This window comes from Panthera tigris, chromosome A2, assembly GCF_018350195.1.
Source record: "Panthera tigris isolate Pti1 chromosome A2, P.tigris_Pti1_mat1.1, whole genome shotgun sequence".
NCBI lineage: Eukaryota > Metazoa > Chordata > Mammalia > Carnivora > Felidae > Panthera > Panthera tigris.
In genome coordinates this window covers 14,434,478-14,454,411 of record NC_056661.1, presented here as the reverse complement: position 1 = coordinate 14,454,411, position 19,934 = coordinate 14,434,478, and the positions used below count along the sequence as shown (strand labels likewise).

At 51.3% G+C, this 19,934-nt stretch overlaps 1 protein-coding gene across 2 annotated transcripts in view; it reads right to left on the bottom strand.

Annotated features, from left to right (window-relative positions):
* MAU2 (MAU2 sister chromatid cohesion factor) overlaps positions 1–19,934 on the bottom strand; it is a 30,659-nt gene that overhangs the window by 8,776 nt on the left and 1,949 nt on the right. Inside the window, exons 2-13 of one of the 2 annotated variants that reach the window (XM_042978688.1) lie at positions 12,867–12,884; positions 12,399–12,464; positions 11,643–11,738; positions 9,882–9,976; positions 7,524–7,551; positions 7,066–7,221; positions 5,676–5,822; positions 5,498–5,588; positions 4,240–4,343; positions 3,222–3,299; positions 2,863–2,928; positions 707–793 (exon numbers count right to left, since the gene is read on the bottom strand). In XM_042978688.1, the coding sequence (XP_042834622.1) occupies positions 707–793; positions 2,863–2,928; positions 3,222–3,299; positions 4,240–4,343; positions 5,498–5,588; positions 5,676–5,822; positions 7,066–7,221; positions 7,524–7,551; positions 9,882–9,976; positions 11,643–11,738; positions 12,399–12,464; positions 12,867–12,884 (1,032 nt within the window). The remainder of the gene's footprint in view (positions 1–706; positions 794–2,862; positions 2,929–3,221; positions 3,300–4,239; positions 4,344–5,497; positions 5,589–5,675; positions 5,823–7,065; positions 7,222–7,523; positions 7,552–9,881; positions 9,977–11,642; positions 11,739–12,398; positions 12,465–12,866; positions 12,885–19,934) is intronic. The other variant, XM_042978689.1, reaches the window with a different exon arrangement.

Here is a 19,934-nt window from a genome sequence, read left to right as displayed (position 1 = left end):
CTGAGGGGGGAATCCCAGGGCTAAGGGTTGCAGGGGGAACCTGGTGAGGGCACCTCTCCTGTGAGGACAAGCCCTGGGATCCCCTACCCCTTAGGAGGCTGGGTCATTAGGATAACCTAGGAGCACAGTGCAGAGGACTGCCTGCCTGAGCTACTGCTCCTCGGAAGTAAGCCATGAGGCCTCACTGACATTCTAGAACAGACAGCTCAGGGTAGAATAAACTGGATTTCTTCTGTGGGGCTCAATGAAGTTTGGCACATTAAAAAAATTTTTTTTTAACATTTATTCATTTTTGAGAGACGGAGTATGTGTAGGGGAGGGGCAGAGAGGGAGACACAGAATCCAAAGCAGGCTCCAGGCTCTGAGCTAGCAGCACAGAGCCTGACACGGGGCTCAAACCCACCAACTGTGAGATCATGACCTGAGCCGAAGTCAGACGCTCAACCAACTGAGCCACTCGGGGACCTCAAATTTGGCTCATTTTTAACACGGAGAAGTGTTATTTACCTAGGAAACATTCCTGTCCTAGACCTGGCCTGCCCCAGCCACACTTGCAACTCTGTGGGGGACACAAGTGTGATGCTTGCTGAAGAGTGGAAACGCTGGGGTTGCTGAGATCTGCTGGTGCCCAGGACAACCCCAACCCCAACCCCACCACCCCCGGATAAGAGCTGAAAAGATACCAAACATGAAGCATGTCACCTACTACCTCTTGGTGTCTATTTCCTTCCCGTATATACACACTCGCCAGATTGGTCACGATGAAGGCCCACAGCTCCTGGTGGTTGGTGAGCTAGGACAGGACACATAGGCATTAGAGGGCCAGGCTGGGCAAAGCCACATCACACGAGGGCCACTCAGTGGCACGGGAGCCACCCAAGTGCTCCACAGCAACTAATCTAGAATGACTTTATTCCTTTCATTTCAGGCATACCCCCCCTTGCCTGCCTCCTAAATCCCAGGAGCATATAGCTGTTAGTTCTTTTCACTATCAAACTGTCATCCCCATTATAAGAAATTCAGGAAACAAAGGAAAACCAGCCACCCCTGATCCTGCCCTGAGAACACACTGCACTTTAGTCCATTTTCTGCTTGTTTCTCAGGTCTGAGACCTGGACAACCCCTCCTTCCACACTACAGCCAGTGACCCCTGGGACTCCAGTGTGGGCTGACACAGCAGAAGCACTTGCTGGTCCTGGGGAGGACATGCCAGGAAGGTAGCTGAGACTGTCAGAGACCAGAGATGCTGCCGATGGCTGGTAGTAGATGACCGATGATCCCAGCTCTTCTTGGGAAATAAAAATGGTCAAAAGAGGGATCAATCTGAGCGACCCGAGTGTTACCCAGATCCTGGTTCCCAGCGGGGCTGAGAAAGCACAGCTGTGCAAGAGGCTGAGGATGCCTAGGAAATGCAGATCCCACCCACAGGACCCCAGCATGTGCCAAGGAGGCCCAGAAGGTCTTCTGATATGAGCAAAGACGCTCTGGTTTGTTTGTTGTAGGACCACAGGAAGAGCACGTGTCTGGGGCCAGGGGGTTTGAGCGTGTATCCTGGCTGCACCACTTCCCACGTGGCCTGTAGGAGAGCCACGCAGACTCCCTGAGGCACAAACTATCAAAGCAGCAGCAGCCACTTGTGGGAAGTAAGATGGGGAGGGAGAGGTGGAGAGAACTTCATGGGGCCGTGGGATAACTGCAGGCAACACAGGGCGCTGTGTGGCGGTGTCTTGGTACCGCAGCACAAGCTGACCAGGGCCCAGAGGAGTGGGCATAGATGGAAAGGCCCAGAAGGCCTTGGGAGCGGACACCACATCTACTCTCACACTCTGGCATGCAGCCAGAGGCTCCTAAACATTGCTAAGACAAGCAGTGGGGGTGGCGGCATCCACAGCCACACAGAGCATCTCAGAGGAGCAGCAATGCCGCCGAGCCCAACCCCAGGAGCAAAGAGACTGACACAAGGGACAGAGCAGAGCTCCCCATCTGACAGGGCGCACGCAGCACCCCCAGCAATTTTACCCGAGTCACACAGCCACCCCCACATCCCAACATCTCTGCTTGGGGCTTCCTCGGTCCCCTGGGAGGAAGGTGTTGCTAGCCTCCTTTTCCTGTGAGGACATAGAGGCCAAGGTGGGGATGTGCTTATCTGGTCCTGGAATAAGGCAGGCAGACTGGGGCCTGGCACTGTGCTATCAACTCCCGGACCTGGGAGTTGGCGGGGGGCTGTCTCTGAAGGAGGACGTGGCACCAGCTTTTTCCCAGGGCGCAGTGGGACCTGTCAGAGGCAAGAACATCGCCCCAGCGGAGCTCCCTTGTGACCTGCAGCACGAGGTATCCTCTGCCCCCAGTGCAACCAGGCTGCTGGAGGGTGAGGGCAGACCCAGCTTTGTGTCCCAGGACTGCTGTTGGGGTGGCTCCAGGGATCCCCTGAACCCTGCCAAGTGACTCTGCATTTTCAGCTGTGACAGGAGCCAACACCAACCTGGCAGGATATCAGGAAGGCTGGGAATCAGGAGTGAAAGAGGCTGCACAGGCCACGGTACCAGTGGGCTCTGGGCTCTCCCTGGTGGCCGCCCTCCAGGTTAGTTGGGGAAGCCCCACCCAAGGCTAGCCAGAAGCCTCCTTGCCCACAGTTATCTCCTGTCATACTGTGCTGCCAGTGCCGGCCCTGATGCATCTGAGTAGCACAGATCCTGCCACGGAAAGCCCCGGCCCGTCACTGTCATGACCCACATCAAGCTGCATGCTGTAGAGTGGCCCACTGGGCACGGTTTCATGCAGAGGCTGTCCTCATCACCGACCACACCCGACTCCTCACTGAGAAGCACCGCCCGCCCCATGGAGTGAGGGCCGGCACCTTACCCGCAGGGCTGTGGTGAACTGGGCTTCTGCATTGTCCATGCAGTTGACAGAGACACAGTACAGGCCCTGGAAGAAGAAGGCATTGAGGCCCTGAAGCCAGTTTCCCCAGGGCTGCACAACTAAACCCACAGGAGCCTGGTAAGTGACGACTGAGCCAGCTACATCTGAGCTTTATTCCAGCAAAGAGGCAGAAAGATGGCACGCTCAATTATTCCCTCCTCCCAGGACCTAGGTCAACTCAGACTCAAGATGCTGGTCAGAAAGAAGCCCACCGGAAATATTCTGGATGCTGTGTGGGGTGGCAGTCACGGGATCACCAACTGGAATGGGGCTGGGGGCAGGCAGCCTGGTGCACTCACCAGCAGCGTGTGCAGCTGTGCGGCGTGGTTGGAGAAGAGCCGGGGGGACTGCTGACACAGCTGGCAGACCTGGGAGATCTGTTGGGAAAGAGCATGCTCAACGTCACATGGCCTGTAACACAGGACCTGGTGTCCCAGCAGCATTTGGGAGGCCCTCGAAGCCGACAGGTGTGCCCACATCCTACCTTCTCTAATCTGGGCACAAAGTCCCAGCAAAGGTGTCTGTTGTGAGGGCCAAGTGCAGGCCCAACCTCCTCGAGAATGGTGACCCTTGTCCATTACCACCACCTCTTCCTCTCTTTCTGCCATGTGTCTCAGCCATACAGCACCCTTACCTACTCAGGGCACCTGCTTCCTCTCAGGAAGATGAGCATCAGAGATTATGGATCAGGGCAGGAGGAGTGTTAGGATCACCGTCAGGGGACCCCAAATTCTCAGACCCCGTGTTCCCTGGGCATGCCTACTTTTAGAGAAAGGACTAGTGATTTCTCTCTTTTTTAAAATTTTTCTTGTTTATTTCTGAGAGAGAGTGGGAGAGAGTAGGGGAGGGGCAGAGAGAGAGGGAGACACAGAATCTGGAGCAAGTTCCAGGCTCTGTGCTGTCAGCACAGAGCCCAACACAGGGCTCGAACTCACAAACTGCAAGATTGTGACCTGAGCCGAAGTCGGACCCTTAACTAACTGAGCCACAGCCCAGGTGCCCCTCTCTCTAAGTAGGCTTCATGCCCAGCGCGGAGCCCAGTGTGCGGCTTGAACTCACATCCCTGAGCTGAGATCAAGAGTCTGACGGCTCAACCAGCTGAGCTACCCAGGTACCCAGAACCTTTGACTTCTGTATCATATTCTCTGATTAGTTGTGTCCATCAGGGTCATGAACTAACAAATTATAGTGAAACAAGCCTGGATATTCTGTTGACACACATTGGGCAAATTTACATTCTCCCATGTGACGACTTCTGAGACGTGGCAAACTCCCAGTAGTTTTCCCACCCGTGTGCGTGGCCTCTGGTGGCATTACCTCCTGCAGTGCAGTAGCCTTGTGTCCTGTGACAAGCCTGCACATGATGATGTGCTCGAGCAGGATCACTTGGAAGGAGGACAGGATAGGGCTGCAGTCAAGCACTGGGGGTGAGAAGTGAGGGTGAGCACTCAAGGTACAGCTAGAGAAGAGACCCCAGGAGACTGACACAGAGCCTCCCTGGGGACTTCGCACCCTCCACCTCGCACCACACTGGCCCTGTGGCAACCCAGGTCTGAGCCCATCTGCTCTGCTGGGCACCAGCTCAGCACCAGCTCTGTCACCTCACTTGGTGCCCACTGCACCCTAAGAGCAAGGGGGCTCATCTCCTTCTCCAGGTGGGGAGACAGGCTCAGAGCCAGGTTTTAGTGATCAGAGTGTTCTAAGAATAAGAAATCCCAGGAGACTGGTCTTCCATCCTCACTCCACTCTGACCTAGGGGAGTGCTCAAGAGCACTCTGGACACAATGGTTCTAGAAATGTTGCAGCCCAGGAGATTGAAAGTGTGCAAAAAGGCCTCAGGCAGCAGTGAGGGAACCCAGCTATTGGCTTCCTTGAGAGGCTGCCCTCATACTGGAACCAGACAGCACCCACAGCCCTTTCCCAACTCATCTGGAGGGAAAGAACTGCCATTTTTGTGGGTTTTGATTCCACAGTCTTGAAGGCTCCTCCCCCAGTGGCACTTATGAGGGCACAGGAAGCAAATGAACAGATTAATAGGGGTGCTGAGCCAGCCATGGACACATGCAGCTCTCAGATTCTATTAGTCACAGGACCCTGGGTCCCACGAGATGGATCAGTTGAGCATCCAGGCAGAACCCAAGACCTCTAGAGGGCCTGCTATTGGTCAGTGAGATTGAAGCTCCCATCCCAGTCTCACCAAGTGTGATCCTCAGTCACAACACTGAGCACAGATAACAAAAGCAGCCGCCGACTCCTAACAGGCTCTGATGGGGACCCACTAACCCTCACACTCATCTTAAGCAGTGGGGGGATAGGACAGAGATAGTACAAGACCCCTCCTGGCCACAGAATAAGGATCAAGCCCAGGCTTGGCCTGCTCTGCCCCTATCCCAGACTGCCCCCATCTTCCTACTGGGTTAACAAGACCCATGGGGCAGGGACTCATGGTGACTGCTCAGCACTGCTGTCATTCTGGAGTCTTCAGGCCAGCATAAGAGGTGGCACTCGTGCCACCCACCAGGGGGCGCTGTGGCTATGCAACCTGCCAATGGAACACAGCCCCACTGAGACTTACTCTTGAGCTTCTCCAGTTGCATGAGAGCTTTGTCTGTGTATTTCTGTGCCTTCTCCAGGTAGCCGGCCTGCATGGAGTGCATCACGGTCACCTGGCAACAAGACCAGACAGCAGCGGTCACTGTGACCCTCTCCTCATCCCCCCCAGCCACCCTGGCCCCAGGCCTCTAGAGACTCACCAGGTAGACGAGCACACACATGTGCTCCTTGGGCAGCCAGTGGAAGAGGTCAGCAGGGTTGCTAGGCAGGATCTCATCATCGTGCAGCGTGGAGATGGTCTGGATGCACTGCTGCAGCTGCTTCAGGCATGGCTTCACACTCTTCACCTGGAGCAGGCGAGTGGCACCACACGCCTGAGTGCCCACTCCCACCAGGTGCCAGGCCCCTCAGGACACAAGGCTCCCACAGTGGCGGCTAACCAGGTCTTGCCTGTCCAGCAACTTTTTAGCCCCCTCCTTCTAGGAGCCCCTGCTATGCTCACTACTTGCAGGAAGCCCACCCCCAGATTGGTCAGCCAGCTCTCAGGGAGCATGGTAGGACCAGGTAGGTCATCTATGGGACTAAGGCTTGGCCACCACCCGGTGCTGGGCCCAATACCAAGTCCTGCGAGAAGTCTGTCCAAAGACCCTGTTCAAATCACGCTTCTTCTTTCCTGTAGTAACCCCAGGAGAGAAGGACAGGGCTGGGGCAGCTGGTTATCCCAGGGGGTGGGAAGTGGCTACCTGGGAGTCCTGCAGATGCCATGGTTTGTACAGACTGGCCTCTCTGCACAGCGAAGCCCTGTCCCAAGGCCCCCACAGGCCATTTACACAGCCATCAATACCCCATGAGTGTCTGTTCTGTGTTTCTATGTGTTGAGTGTGGTGCTTGGCTCAACAGGCACAGCTGGGTGCAAGAGGGAGAACGAAGGAAGCCCTTCACCAATGAGACACCTACTCGGCACTTTCTGGGGCCTTCACAGCCACTAGGCTCCACCTGCGGCCTCCCAGGACACCAGAGAGGTCCTGCCTGTGGTTGGTCACTAGGACAGGGTGGGGAAGATGGAGTAGCACCCCCAAAAGGCTGAGACGTTCACCCACGCACAAATGCAGCTGCTCCTCGACCACACGAGAATTAGTCTACTCTTGGATACAGCTGATCCTGTCAGTCCCTACTTGAACGGCATAAAGCCGTCATCAGCTGGGGCAGGGGGTGGGGTGTGGACAGACACTGCTTGAGTACCCGCTGTGTGCCAGGCACCATGCCAGAATCCTCAGTTTATTCTCATGGATTCCCAAACTGCCCTTAGATGCCTTCGACTGTCCACGCGCTGAGTGGACGTGTGCGCCACAAATACTCTTGCCATTATGCTGGGAACAGGAGACTCCCATTCTCGGAGTGCCCTCTGCTCACAGGGACAAAGCACTTGTGCCAGACCATGACAAGGTGTGGAGCAGAAGCTGAGCTCTCAACGACAGCCATGTTGTGTGGCTAGTGACAGGATGCAACCACAGAGGTGACATCTTGGCAGGAAGCCTACTCACAGCCTGCTCAATCCCCATCAGCCCTCACACGGGAGGCACTACGTACCTGCCCAGCATCCAAATAGTGGGTCACCTGGAGCACTAGGAAGAAGACACGCAGAGACTCCTTCTGGATGGGGTTCCCCTGCCAGTTCTCAACTATCTGTCCACAGAGGGTCAGCAGCGGGTGGACTTCCTGCAACTTGCGCTCCATCAGCAGCAGCTGGGGAGGGAGACGCAGGTGGTGGGAGCACCCCTTGGTGCACAGGGCTGCCCCCCTCCAGGGGACCACCAGCACCACAAAGAGGGCACAAAACAAACCCAGGGTGCCCCTTCCTTAGCACAAATCCCACAACCTGGAATGAGTTTCACTTCTGAACCCAGCAGGGGCACCAGGGCCTCGGCCTTGCTGCAGCCCGCTGTACATGAGGGTCTGGGCCCCCAAGGGGGGCTGCACCATGGCAAGTGAGCAGGGCCTGGCTTCATGTCCTCCAACCAGCCCCACTCCACCCAGCCTTGACTTACCATCCCTTTGCTGAGCAGGAACAATGCCCTGGAAAAGAGAGGGTGAGTCAGTCTGTGGGGCCCTGGCATCTCCTGGGACGACTGTGCCACCCCAATGTTCATGGGGACCTAATGTGCCACTTCTGGGGATAATTAAGTGGATGACAGCAGTCCCTGGTGGTCTCCAGCCCCAGTGAGATGTGTTTTATTTACAACTGTTCTATTTTACCCTATTTGATCTTTCTTTACTATTTTTGCCTGGTTTAGATGTTCATGAGGCTCAAAAGCCCAGAAGGCATACACAGGTGCTCAGAAAGTGTGGAGGAGCAGAGTATGGAATGGCAAGTCTGCCATAATTTCACCCTGGCTGACAGTGTAGACAGGGCTTCTGTGTCAGTGGATGGCACTGGGCAGGGGGCAAGCACACAGGCTCAGGTGCCTGAACTCAAATCCACGCCTCTACTTCCTCTTCTGAACCCTTCAGATTCTCCTGAGGGTTAAAGAGATAAACTCAGGAAGCCCCAGGCACATCAGCAGCCTCACCACCCTGTCTCAACCCTCAGGGGGCAATGAGGCCAGGAGATTTCTATAGCCAACACCGAAACCTTTTTGTAACTTTCTAAATGTGTGTGTACTGCTATCATAAGCATAAAAATTATAAAATGAGCATGTTAAGAAATTTATTATTTTTGGGGCGCCTGTGTGGCTCAGTTGGTTAGGTGTCTGACCCTTGGTTTCGACTCAGGTCATGATCTCATGGCTTCGTGTGTTCGAGTCCCATGTTGGGCTCTGTGCTGGCAGCGTGGAATCTGCTTGGGATTTTCTCTCTCCCTCTTTCGCTGCCCCTCCCCACTCATGCTGTCTCTCTCTCTCTCTCTCAAGATAAATAAAAGAATTTTAAAAAATATTTATTATTTTTAAAGGTTTTATTTTTAAGTAATCTCTCTATCCAATGTGGGGCTCAAACTCACAACCCCAAGATCAAGAGTTGCATGATCTTCTCACTGAGCTAATCAGGTACTCCAAGCTGTTAAAAAGTTGAGAACAGCCAAAATAACAGGGGAAGGAGCCGGGCCAGCCTGGCCTCAAACTCAGCTCCAAGGTGCCTCAGCATGCTAGTGTGGGGCAGGGGCTGCTGCTTTCAGGAATCCCTGTGGTCGTACAGGCCCCCAGGCCCCCAGTTTGTTCAATATCAAAGTCTCCTTTCTGACAGTCTTGGCAGAATCCCCGTGTGTTCCAACTGACACCCCATCAAGTAGGTGCCATTCTTCCCATTTTCTGGGTGAGGAGATGGAGGTGGGGAGGTCACAATCACATAGCACAACAGATGCCGATGCTCCAGGCCACCACACCTTTCCTTGTTGTTACTTCACGGCAGGCAGACTGTAGGGTCTACACCCAGGTCGCCCACCCAGGCCGCCTGTCCACAGTGGCACAGAAGCCTGTAAGGAGACACTCTAGAGAGAACATGTAGAGTGTTCAGCTGTCCCCATGCCCTGTAGGGCCTGTCACCATGAACCTAGTGATAGCTACAGCACAAGGGGGGCAGGGAAGGCCAGGAGTGTGGGGCCAGAGTATGTGACAGCCACCATCTCAAGGCAGGGTAGCCAAGAGGCCAAGACAGCCTAGGGGGAACTGAGTGGCTCCTCTCGGGCACTTTCAAGTCTAGAGCTCAAAGAACAGAGTCGGGAACAGTTGTTTCCCAACAATTCCATGGGGTAAGATCGGCCTTGTGAAACTTAACTTTCCAGAACCCCAATGCATACAACAGAATAAGAGCACTGTTGTCTGTGCCCGTCTACTGCAGAGGGCTCTTCTCTTCAACAGGAAAAGAGGCAGACAGACTGGACACCTTCACGGAGGGTACACAGTGAAGCACCAGTGCCCTCTGACCCCTGATCCCAAGGCACCAGTCTCCAGACCTTGGTCTAAGCAGTTCTGTGGGTAACACGAACCTACGTCCCCTCTTTTACACGAACGTCCACTCATTCTGTCTCCTGTTGTACATCTAAAAGCTGGGACACTGGGGCTGCCCATAGGCACTGCCAAGCACACCACCTTCTGGGAGCACTGCTCTTGCATCTGGGCCAGAAAGGGGCCAGCCCAGCACATCATACGAACGCTTTTTATTTTAAGAGACACTACGTTCTTGCAAGCACTGAGAATGCGGGCTGCTCTCCCCTTGTCAGTAGCTTCTCCCCTCCAACTTCATAAATCGATGGGGCAAGAGATGTCTGGTGCTGCTTTAATCGCCACATTTTTTTACTATGCACCAAAGTGATCCCTCTTTCGAGCCAGAATGCCAATTCTCGTTGTTGTCCAGGACAAGATAGCCAGCTGTTTCCAAGGGGGAGAGGAGTGCGGATAGAGGGTGCCTACCGTGTATACTCAGATCCCACAACTCGGGCATACTCAGCCCCCACGCCCAGGAGGTCGCAGGCTGACACCAGGTCCTTCTCAAGCGTGTGCAGTTGCTAAAAAGGAGAGAGAGCAATGACGCTTACTTTATAGCACCTACTACCTGACCTCAGTGCTCTGTTGGTGACTTAAAACTGAACCTCCCCACACCCCAACAAAATTGTCTTAATGTCAGTTATGAGCTAAATCAACCAAATTATCACATTAATTGCTTTGGGTACAGAACTCCACTTCACCTACAGTGTACCTCATTTAAGCGTCACGGCTCACAGAGCCAGCAGTTAATACTTATGGGCATAGACCCCTGAGACTTTGTGAGTGTGTCTGTGTGCTTTGCAGACTGCCTTTGGGGGCAGTCACTAGGGAGGTGGCCAGAGGAGCCCCAAGCAAGGAGGGACTCCCTCAGGCATTAAGTGCCTATAGATGTTTCAAACAGAGAGGCTTTAACAGGTTCAAAGGAAGGTACACTTGCAGGACCTTGGTCAAGAGCTTGGGTTCCTACATGCATGTGGTGCCCAATGACTCAGGTGACTCACAGTCCGGCTGTACAGGCAGGTGACAGGGCTGTGTCATGAAGGGTAGGTGAGAGCAGCCTGGTGGGCAGGGAGGTTCTGAGACAGGAGAGACTGGAATCCAGCCAATGAGGGGGAGGCATGGGCAGAGCCCACAACAAGAGGTGTCCCTCACAGTAGAGCCTACTGTCCTTCATCTTGATCCTCAGCCGGCAAGCCCCTCCACTGCAGCCAGGAAGGCCCAGCCTAGAAAGCCCCCCAACCAATTGAGTGTCTCAGAATACAGGGACGACCTATATCTGGGGAGATGAAGGGAGGACCTACATGGAGCCCAGGCTTGACTCAGGCATTCGTTGCCCAATAGGTAAGTGGCAATCTCAGCTCAGTCCTTACAAAACACAGTGGGCTACTGGCAAGAAATGCTCCCCAAACAAATTTATTTTCATTTAAAAATTTTTAAAGTTTACTTATTTATTTATTTTAATGTTTTTATTTATTTTTGAGACAGAGAGAGACAGAGCATGAACAGGGGAGGAACAGAGAGAGAGGGAGACACAGAATCTGAAGCAGGCTCCAGGCTCTGAGCTGTCAGCACAGAGCCCAACGCGGGGCTCGAACTCAAGGGAGTGTGAGATCATGACCTGAGCCGAAGTCGGATGCTTAACCGACCGAGCCACCCAGGCGCCCCAAGTTTATTTATTTGTGAGAAAGACAGACAGTGTGAGTGGAGTAAGGACAGAGAGAGAGGGAGAGACAGAATCCCAAGCAGGCTCCACGCCACCAGCACAGAGCCTAATGGGGGGCTCGAACTCATGAATACGTGAGATTATGACCTGAGCCAAAACCAAGAGTCGGATGCTTAACTGACTGAGCCATCCAAGCGCCCCTCCCCATATTTAAATGAACACAGGCCAAATGAAGCACCAGGAGAGAGGGGAACATGAAGACAAGGCCCTGTGTCAGCCCCCAGGGGGATGGACACTCCCACCATCACCTTAGGTGCCGGCTGTTTGGGGGTGGGGGTACTGCCAAGGACGGAGGCTGGTTAGCAGGTAAAAGAAATGTCCCTGTGTCCCCACCCATGCAGTGCAGCAGCTTGAGGAGGGTCTGTGTGTCCTGGAGTTTGTTATTTGTACTTGGGGCACACCTGCCCCAAGGTCACAGCCCCTGCTGGGCCCCCATGCTTCTTGGCTGGGTCCATGGTACTCACAGCAAGCTGGAAGAGCAGGCGGCAGTGCCAGTATGGAGTCTGCTGTGAGATCTGGATCGCTTTCCGCAACAGTGGCTTTGCTGTGTCTACAGAATTCTGAAAGGAAACAGTCAAGTTTGGGAAGGAAAAAACAAGCCGGCAAGCAAGCTGGATTCCTTATGCAGCAGCTGTGGCGCCAGAAGGCCACTCCTGTTCACGCTCACCAAAGGATCTGTGGGTTGCCAATTTACTTTATTAAAAGAAGAAAAGATTTTATTGGACTCACTGGCTGGGAAGTTTTTGCATTGCTCTTAAAATAACTCCTCATTCAACTAACTTTAGTCCAAAATCCCGAACAGTCAAATTAGATGACAAATTACCATCTTTCCTGTTCTACAACCAGAGAGAGGGGCCAGGGATGTGAAGTATGTAGTCCCTGCTGCCCAGGGAGCCTCCCACGTGACTGCTCAAAGTGAGGAAAGGTAATTTTCAGCTATGCCTGAGATCACAACCAGGTTAAGAAGGCATATGGACTTGTTAGGAACTAATCACCTTAAACCTAGGAACAAGGCTGTTTTCCAACAGTCTTTGGTAAAAAGATTTTGCTGGCTTTCATTAGCAGGTGACGACTCATGGATGCTCTGTGCCAGGGCACCGGAGGTAGAAAAGTAATGGGAAGTATTAAAAGCCAGCAGAGAGGCCACTCCTGAGAGCCAGTTTGTCACTGTGCCTTTACTACAGGGAAAGTGACTTTGCTTTCAGAAACCTTGTTCTTACCTCTTGACAGTACAGCTCGGACAAAAGACTTGCTGCTTCAAACTTAACATCTTCAAACTGCTGGATCTAATAACATCCAGTTAAGGAAGGAGAGACACTGCAAAGTGGTCAGTTTACAAGGGCCACAACTTGGGGTTCTTATGTTACAGCGGCTGGTGGGAGAGAAACATCCTTGCCTGTTCTAAAACCTCAAGTTCACGTTCTCCTCCAGCAGTCCCTAGTTTTGGTGCCACCTGGGTACAGAGCTAGCTGATAGGACATACAGAGGAGCATGGCACCCAGGCATGCCATGCCGGTCCATAAGGGTGGCCACATCGAAGAAGGGATTCTTTAGGTGGGGCAAAGCCTAAAACTCTGGGGTGCTTTATGGGGGGGGGGGGGGCGCGTTCAAGTTTGCAATACAATCTTTATTATTTTTTTCAAATGGAGCTTTCCTTAAAGGGAACAGTACCAACAGGAAAAGGATACTTGCTGCGATATCAACCACTGAAAAGAAAAAGAAAAAAGAATTAATTCTCAAACACTTGATGCCTGCTTACTGGCTCCACTTCAGGGTTTACACAGGTCGTCCTGTCACCAAAATCTCCAGGTGCTCAGTTAAGGGGGAAGGTGACCTGCTCGGCCTGAAAGGATGGGAAAATGAGCACCTGCTCCTCCTTCGGACAGCAGTTTTCTGTCCTGCCAGCCTCCAGAGTCATATTTGGAGCCCCCTCCCACCAAAGCAGAGATGCTTCAGGAGTAGAGACAGCCCCGCTGTACCACTCACTGCAGTACACTGACAGCTGGCAGACAGTGACACAAGAAATCAGTTACAACTGGAGAGTGCGTCTGCAGGTGTCAGTCCTTCCTGGAGCAGTGACACTTACAAGATGCTTATGGGGGCGCCTGGGTGGCTCAGTCGGTTAAGCGGTCGACTTCCGCTCAAGTCACGATCTCGCGGTTCGTGGGTTCGAGCCCCGCGTCAGGCTCTGTGCTGACAGCTCAGAGCCTGGAGCCTGTTTCGGATTCTGTGTCTCCCTCTCTCTCTGGCCCTCCCCCGTTGATGCTCTGTCTCTCTCTCAAAAATAAATAAATGTTAAAAAAAAAAAAAAAGATGCCATGGACATCTGGGTGCCTTGGTCAGTTGAGTGTCTGACTCTTGATGTTGGCTCAGGTCATTACGTAGTGGTCATGAGATTGATCCCTCTCCTTCACTCTCTGCCCCTCCTCTGCTTGTACACACACACGTGCTCTCTCAAAACAAATGAATGGACATTAAAAAAAATCTTCCACTTTATTTTTTTTTTAATTTTTTAATGTTTATTTATTTTTGAGAGAGGGAGGGACAGAGCACGAGTGGAGGAGGGGTAGAGAGAAAGAGGGAGGCACAGAATCTGAAGCAGGCTCCAGGCTCTGAGCTGTCAGCACAGAGCCCGATGTGAGGCTCCAACCCATGAACCATGAGATCATGACCTGAGCCGAAGTCGGACGCTTAACCGACTGAGCCACCACCGTGCACCAAAAATCTTCCACTTTAAAAGATGCTTGGAAATGAGCAAAGCTAGCCTCAGAGTGGACACAGGAGAGCTCCAAGAAGGAGTGGTGTGGGCAAAATCCAGCCAGAGGATTGTGGGGACAGTTCTAAGACCTGACCTCACTGTTCTCTGCTGGCACACACACCAGCACAGGGTTCAGATGACATGCTCCCACTTGGAGACTGCTGTGCCCTGCAGTTCCACGTTCCAACAGGAGGCACTGGTGAGGGTGTGCATGGGCCAGTCCACCACATGAACTACACCAACCACACTCCGTCAGACCACCTAGGACCCAAGCATGCAACTGACACTGTCCTTGCCGACCCACTCATCCTACATTCAGAGTCTTGGCAACTGCTGGCGGGAGGATCCAGCGCCGAACAGAAGACCTTGACTCACTATGCTCTGTGGGAGAACAGTGTGTGCGTGGATGACAGCCTGGGTTGGGCCTTGAGGGTGGTGGTGTAGAAAGTGAGGGAGAGATGTCCCCAGGCAAAGCGGGAGTGGGAGATGCCCCAGGCAGAGGAGAACCCATGAAAAAGACGGAAGGCAGGAAGGTGAGGCTGGAAGGCCCAATGGATCTCTGTACCATTAATGTGGCAGCCCTGCCTATGGATCAAAATGCCCCAATACCATTCCTGGAGCCTATCTCAGTCAGAGTCATAAAACAGAAGCACCTAATCAGATCTGGGTTTAAGAGCACCTAGAGACAGCAAAGAGAATGCGAAGGGAGGAAGAGGGGCCCAAGGGGCTGCTGGTCTTAGGAACAGAGATGCCTCTGGGCCTAGGGTGAATGGTGGCTAGGAAATCGCAGAGCAGGGAAAGACTTGGAACTGCCTCTGACACCAGCTGCCTGCAAAATATAGGTGGGCCAGAAGGAGGCACTGTGGGAGCAGGTGAAAGGAATGGAGACCAAAAAAAGCCCCAGCACTACTGACAGGGGTCCTTCCTGACACACATGCACGTACACACATGTAGAGCCCAGGCAAAAGGTTTTCTGCAGCCAACTTGCGTGTCCCCTCCCAAGGCCCCCCTGCAGCAGGGACAGAAGGGGCTCAGGGTTCCCATGGAGGCCAGGCCCGTTTCAGTCAAACAGGTGACGTCAATGGAGCCAATAAATACAGAAGTCGGGGTGTGCTTTCTACAGAACCACTTCCTCCCCACAGGGAAGGTCAGTGTAGCAAGAGAGGCTCCTGAAGGCCACCAGTTGGAAGGAGAGGGCGAACCAGTGGAGGAACCTGTGTGACTGGAGACATGGTTGGGCTGGGAGAGCTACAAGACTGGCCCTTGTCAGGGCAACTCAGTCACTTTCCCCGGAATGTCAGTCAAACAACTGTCAAGGAACAAATGGCTTCACTTTTGTGTCTTTGTAACACTTGCAACATAGATTCACAAACCAGAAATACGTAGACTTCAGAAAACATACCTCACAATTGAAGTACAGAGGATACCTTATCTAAGGCTCCTATTTTATACAAAGTTGCTACCCCATCTATATTTTATGGCGTAATGCTAAAAAATAGCTTTATCTCTCCTGCCTCATGACGGGAAAGAAGCCAAAGCCAGAGCCTCTCACTGCTGGGCAGCCTGCAGGTGCCGGACAGGGATATAAACTAACATATTAGAAATTCCTGAGGTCACCTTGGGGCCCTCAGGGTAAGTGAGGGGCACCACAGAATCAGTACAAGCTATGAGGGGTGGAAGAGCTTGAAGGAGCATCTCTCTCTCATGCCTGAAGATTCCATCCAGGGCTGAGAGAGTGTCAAGGCTTCTTGTACCTCAAAATACAGATAAATTTTTTTAATCAGGTTTTTAAACCACAAAAATGTACAGAAATAGTTATCGACTGCAACTCCTTTGGGATGGAAGCTCAGCACTTAGAAGCCAGCCTGCCTCTTTCTGCTGTGTGACCCTGACTAGGAGAAACCCCTTCAGCAATGTCACTGACAAGTTGGAAGTGGTCCCTACCTCATGGGTTTGTCGAGGATCCAATGAGACAGTGTCCCCAAGAAGACCACATGCAGAGCCTGGCATGTAGAAGGTGGCAACAATACCTCAGTGATTCCCAAGCAGGAAGAGGAAGAATCAGGGGTTGGAGGGGAGGCAGGGGGACGAGTTGGTGGAACCGCGAAGGGATGGTTCCTAGACAGATTTCACATCCTGAATTCAGAGGAGACAGAGAGTGAGAGTGAAGAAAATAGAAATGAAAACAGGAGGAAGCACACACCACACTCTTCCATGAAAATGCTTAACGCCAAGCTCTGCAAATACACTTTCTGCACAAGGTTTTGCTCCCAGCGATGGGGCATGGAATTTGGCAGGACATGATGCGGAAGGATGAAAGATCTGCTCCAGCCATGCCTGCTGATGAAAGGCCCAGAACTAAGTCCTTTCGGGCCTTAGAAAGGGAAGCATTTAATCACTTGCTGAGAAGGTAAACCAGAGATTCTCAGGTTAAACCTGGAAGTGGGGGAGCCTGGGTGGTTGAGTCGGTTAAGTGTCTGACTCTTGGTTTTGGCTCAGGTCGTGATCTCACGGTTTGTTGGGTGGAGCCCTGTGTTGGGCTCTGTGCTGACAGCATGGAGCCTGCTTGGTATTCTCTGTCTCTCTGCCTGCCCTTTCCCCACTCGTGCTTGCTCTCTCTCTCTCTCTCACAAAATAAATTAAAGACAACAATTGATAACAACAACAAAACAAACCTGGAAGTGGAATTAACAGGCATCTGGATGACACAGTTTGGAGCTACTTTCTAAGTCAGGTAAGTGAAACCACCACTGAAAAGCAGCTCCACTCCAAACTCAAAGAGTAAGCAAATATGGCATGGATGTAGGATACCACAGTCAAAACAAATCACTGTATAATGAACGACTACCTAGATTATAGGAAATAATGCACAGTTCATTCCAGAGAAGCAGCATTTATTCCTCCGTGGCATTCGAATCAGCAAAGTCTAAGGATGATGCTGCATTTCTTGACCAAAGAATAAAGAGGAAATGTGATCAAAAGCTTAGTTAAGGGGGTATAGATCTACATCTAAGTACAGACACAAAGATTCTCCTGACTCCGCAGAGGATGTGCAAATGACTGAAATGGGACTGTTTGCTGGAACAACGGTGTAAAAATTAGCCCAGCGAAGACTGAAAATATACCCAAGAATAGGTGTTCAGCAAGAGGGAATCCCAGGTAAAAATGAAATGACAAAGAATACAGTATGAAAGAACCTGCAGAAGACAACTTCACACATTCTCTAGCCAAGAGATTTCTCAGCAAAGAGACATCTCTTATAATCATGAACTGGGACCAGGAGTCCCAGAGCAGCCCAAAATTCTGGTAACACACACACACATCACTGCCAAAACCATAATCTAAAAGGGGAGACTCTCAGGTGAAGCGTCCAGTCATGCACCATAAGAGCTACAGGAGTTGTTGAGCAGACCCAGGGAGTGAAGAAGCCAGCAGGGGCTCCAAGGGCCCATAGAGGCAGGAACCAATGAGAGACCAACAGCTGTGACCTCAAAGAAAGCTGCTGAGGGGCGCCTGGCAGGCTCATTTGGAAGAGCACGCAACTCTTGATCTTGGGGTTGTGAGTTCAAGTGCCAAGCTGGGAGTAGAGATTACTTTAAAATCTTAAGGAAAAAAAAAGCAAGCAAGCTGCTGAGCAAAGGGAGAAACAGCCTCCATACCTTTGATGGAAACACTTAATGGAGGATTCTTCCAAAGTTGGTCAATTGATGAAGCCAATGGGGATGTTATAGGTTTTCTACACAGGTTACACATGCAGTTGAGGCAGTTAGATGCTGACAGTAAGCAAACAGAGGATAAATAACCTGACTTTGTATTAAAAAAAAAAGTGATTACCAGGGAGATTGGGGATTTCTCAGAGAGAAAGCAAAAGATATGAAAATAACAGGGAAGCTGAATGCGGTACTAAGTTTAGGTGGGATTGTCTCTCTCTCCCTCTCTCTGCTCCTCCCCTGCTCTCTCTCTCTCTCTCTCAAAACAAATAAATAAACACTTAAAAAAAAAGTTTTACCTAAAGCACTTATAAGTTAGAGAAAACGTGTTCAGAAAATAACAGCAAAAGGAATGATCAAGGAGAAAATAGTCACAAAATACTGCAGTCGTTTATGTTAAAATTTAAAAAAAAAAAAAAAAAAAAGGTTTTGGGGCACCTGGCTGGCTCAGTCGGTGGAGCATGCAACTCTATATCTCAGGTTTGTGAGTTCAAGCCCCATGTTAGGGGTAGAGTTTACTTTAAAAAAAAAAAAAAAAAACCTTTTTGATACTCTGTGTTGGCTCCCTGAAAAGAAACTGGAACTTCTTTGGCCATTTGCTCTTCAGAACTAGAAACAAACCACTTCTAAAAGAAGAATATATTCTGATTTTTTTATTGAGCGAGTCTGGGTAAGAACGAGTAAAAGTTGATAGCACCCTGATTTGGGGGAAATCACAGGACCAATAAAGAGCGAAGATAAAGAAAGCATGCTTATGTTGCAACACAATAGGAGATAACATACAATTGCAGAAAGAAAACAGCATGGAGAACAGCACTTTAACTGAAATCTGGACAAATTCCCAGCTGGGGATACACCCAACAGAAAGGAAGGGATTTCCAAGTATAAGGTCAGCGTGAGCTACAGAGGCGACCTTGTGGCTCTGTGGAAAACCCCACAAGATTCAGGGTTCTGTAAAATCAAGGGAAGGTGCTTCACCAGCATAAGGGTTTAAATCATGGGTCCAAAAGCCCAGTGGCTACAAGGAAGTAATCCGAGGCATGGCTGCTTCCCCTGCACAGCACTGGGTGGGCAAAATGTGACCACATACACAGCAACTATGAACCACTGCTGGAAAAAGAGTGAATGACCCTTGAGCAAGGAAGGTGGCAGAATTTGTTGTTAATCCAGAGAAGAGAGCTTTAGAACCTCAATTCACTGAAGGCACTGGGCCACCAGGCCTAAGCAGTCAGGCTCCAGCACCCCCACACCTAAGGAAGTCTGGGGCTTCATCTAATCTCAGCCTCATCCCTGCCTAGGAGAGACCTTACACTATCCAGTCACAGGATCGACCTGACATCCTGAGCTGTTCTCCAGGTTCGCTTTCCCCATCCCATTCAGGCCTTTGCTCAAATGTCACGCCTACAAATAGACTTTCCCACTACCTCTGCCAAAAAAAGCTCCCCATCAACTCCATCTCTTCACCCTGGACCATATTTTCCATGGTTCTTCTACCAGTGCCTAACCTTTTACTACATATTCAATGTTTGTCTTCTTTACTAAAACATAAGCTCACGTTGACAGGGACTGTTTTAGTCATCCCTGATCCATAGCCCTTAGAATAGAGCTTGGCACCTGATGTGAGCTGAGTATCTGCCGAATGAATAAAAGGGGAAAAAAAAAAAACCTAGGGGCGTCTGGGTGGCTCAGTCAGTTAGGAGTCCGACTCTTAGTTTCTGCTCAGGTCATGATCTCACAGTTTGTGGGTTTGAGCCCCACATCAGGCTCTGCACTGATAGTGTGGAGCTTGCTTGGGATTCCCTCTCTCCCCCTCTCTCTATGCCCCACCCCTACTCGTGGTCTCTCTCAAAATAAACGTCAAAAAATAATAATAAAAGAAAAGAAAAAGAAAAAGAAACTTCATAGAAACAATAATGACTTATTGTCTTGGCACTGAAGTTGGTGACCTTGAGCCCAGGTTTGAGCCAGTTTTGTTAATAACTTGCTGTGTAGTTTTGGGCAAATCTCTTCATCTCTCTGAACCCATACTGCCTCACTCCTAAAACAAGGGAGATGATCAAGGAAGGACTAAAGTCCCCTTCCAACTCTCTACAGTTTGCAAAGATCTGATATCTTCCCAAAGGCAATTCATTACTAGCCACAGGTGGGCCCGGATTTACCTCAGATCAGTAAGTTCTAAACATTTAATTTGATTCTTGGGGCGCCTGCATGGCTCAGTCGGTTAAGCATCCAACTGCTGATGTCAGTTCAGGTCTTGATCTCATGGTTTGAGATCGAGCTCTGCGTTG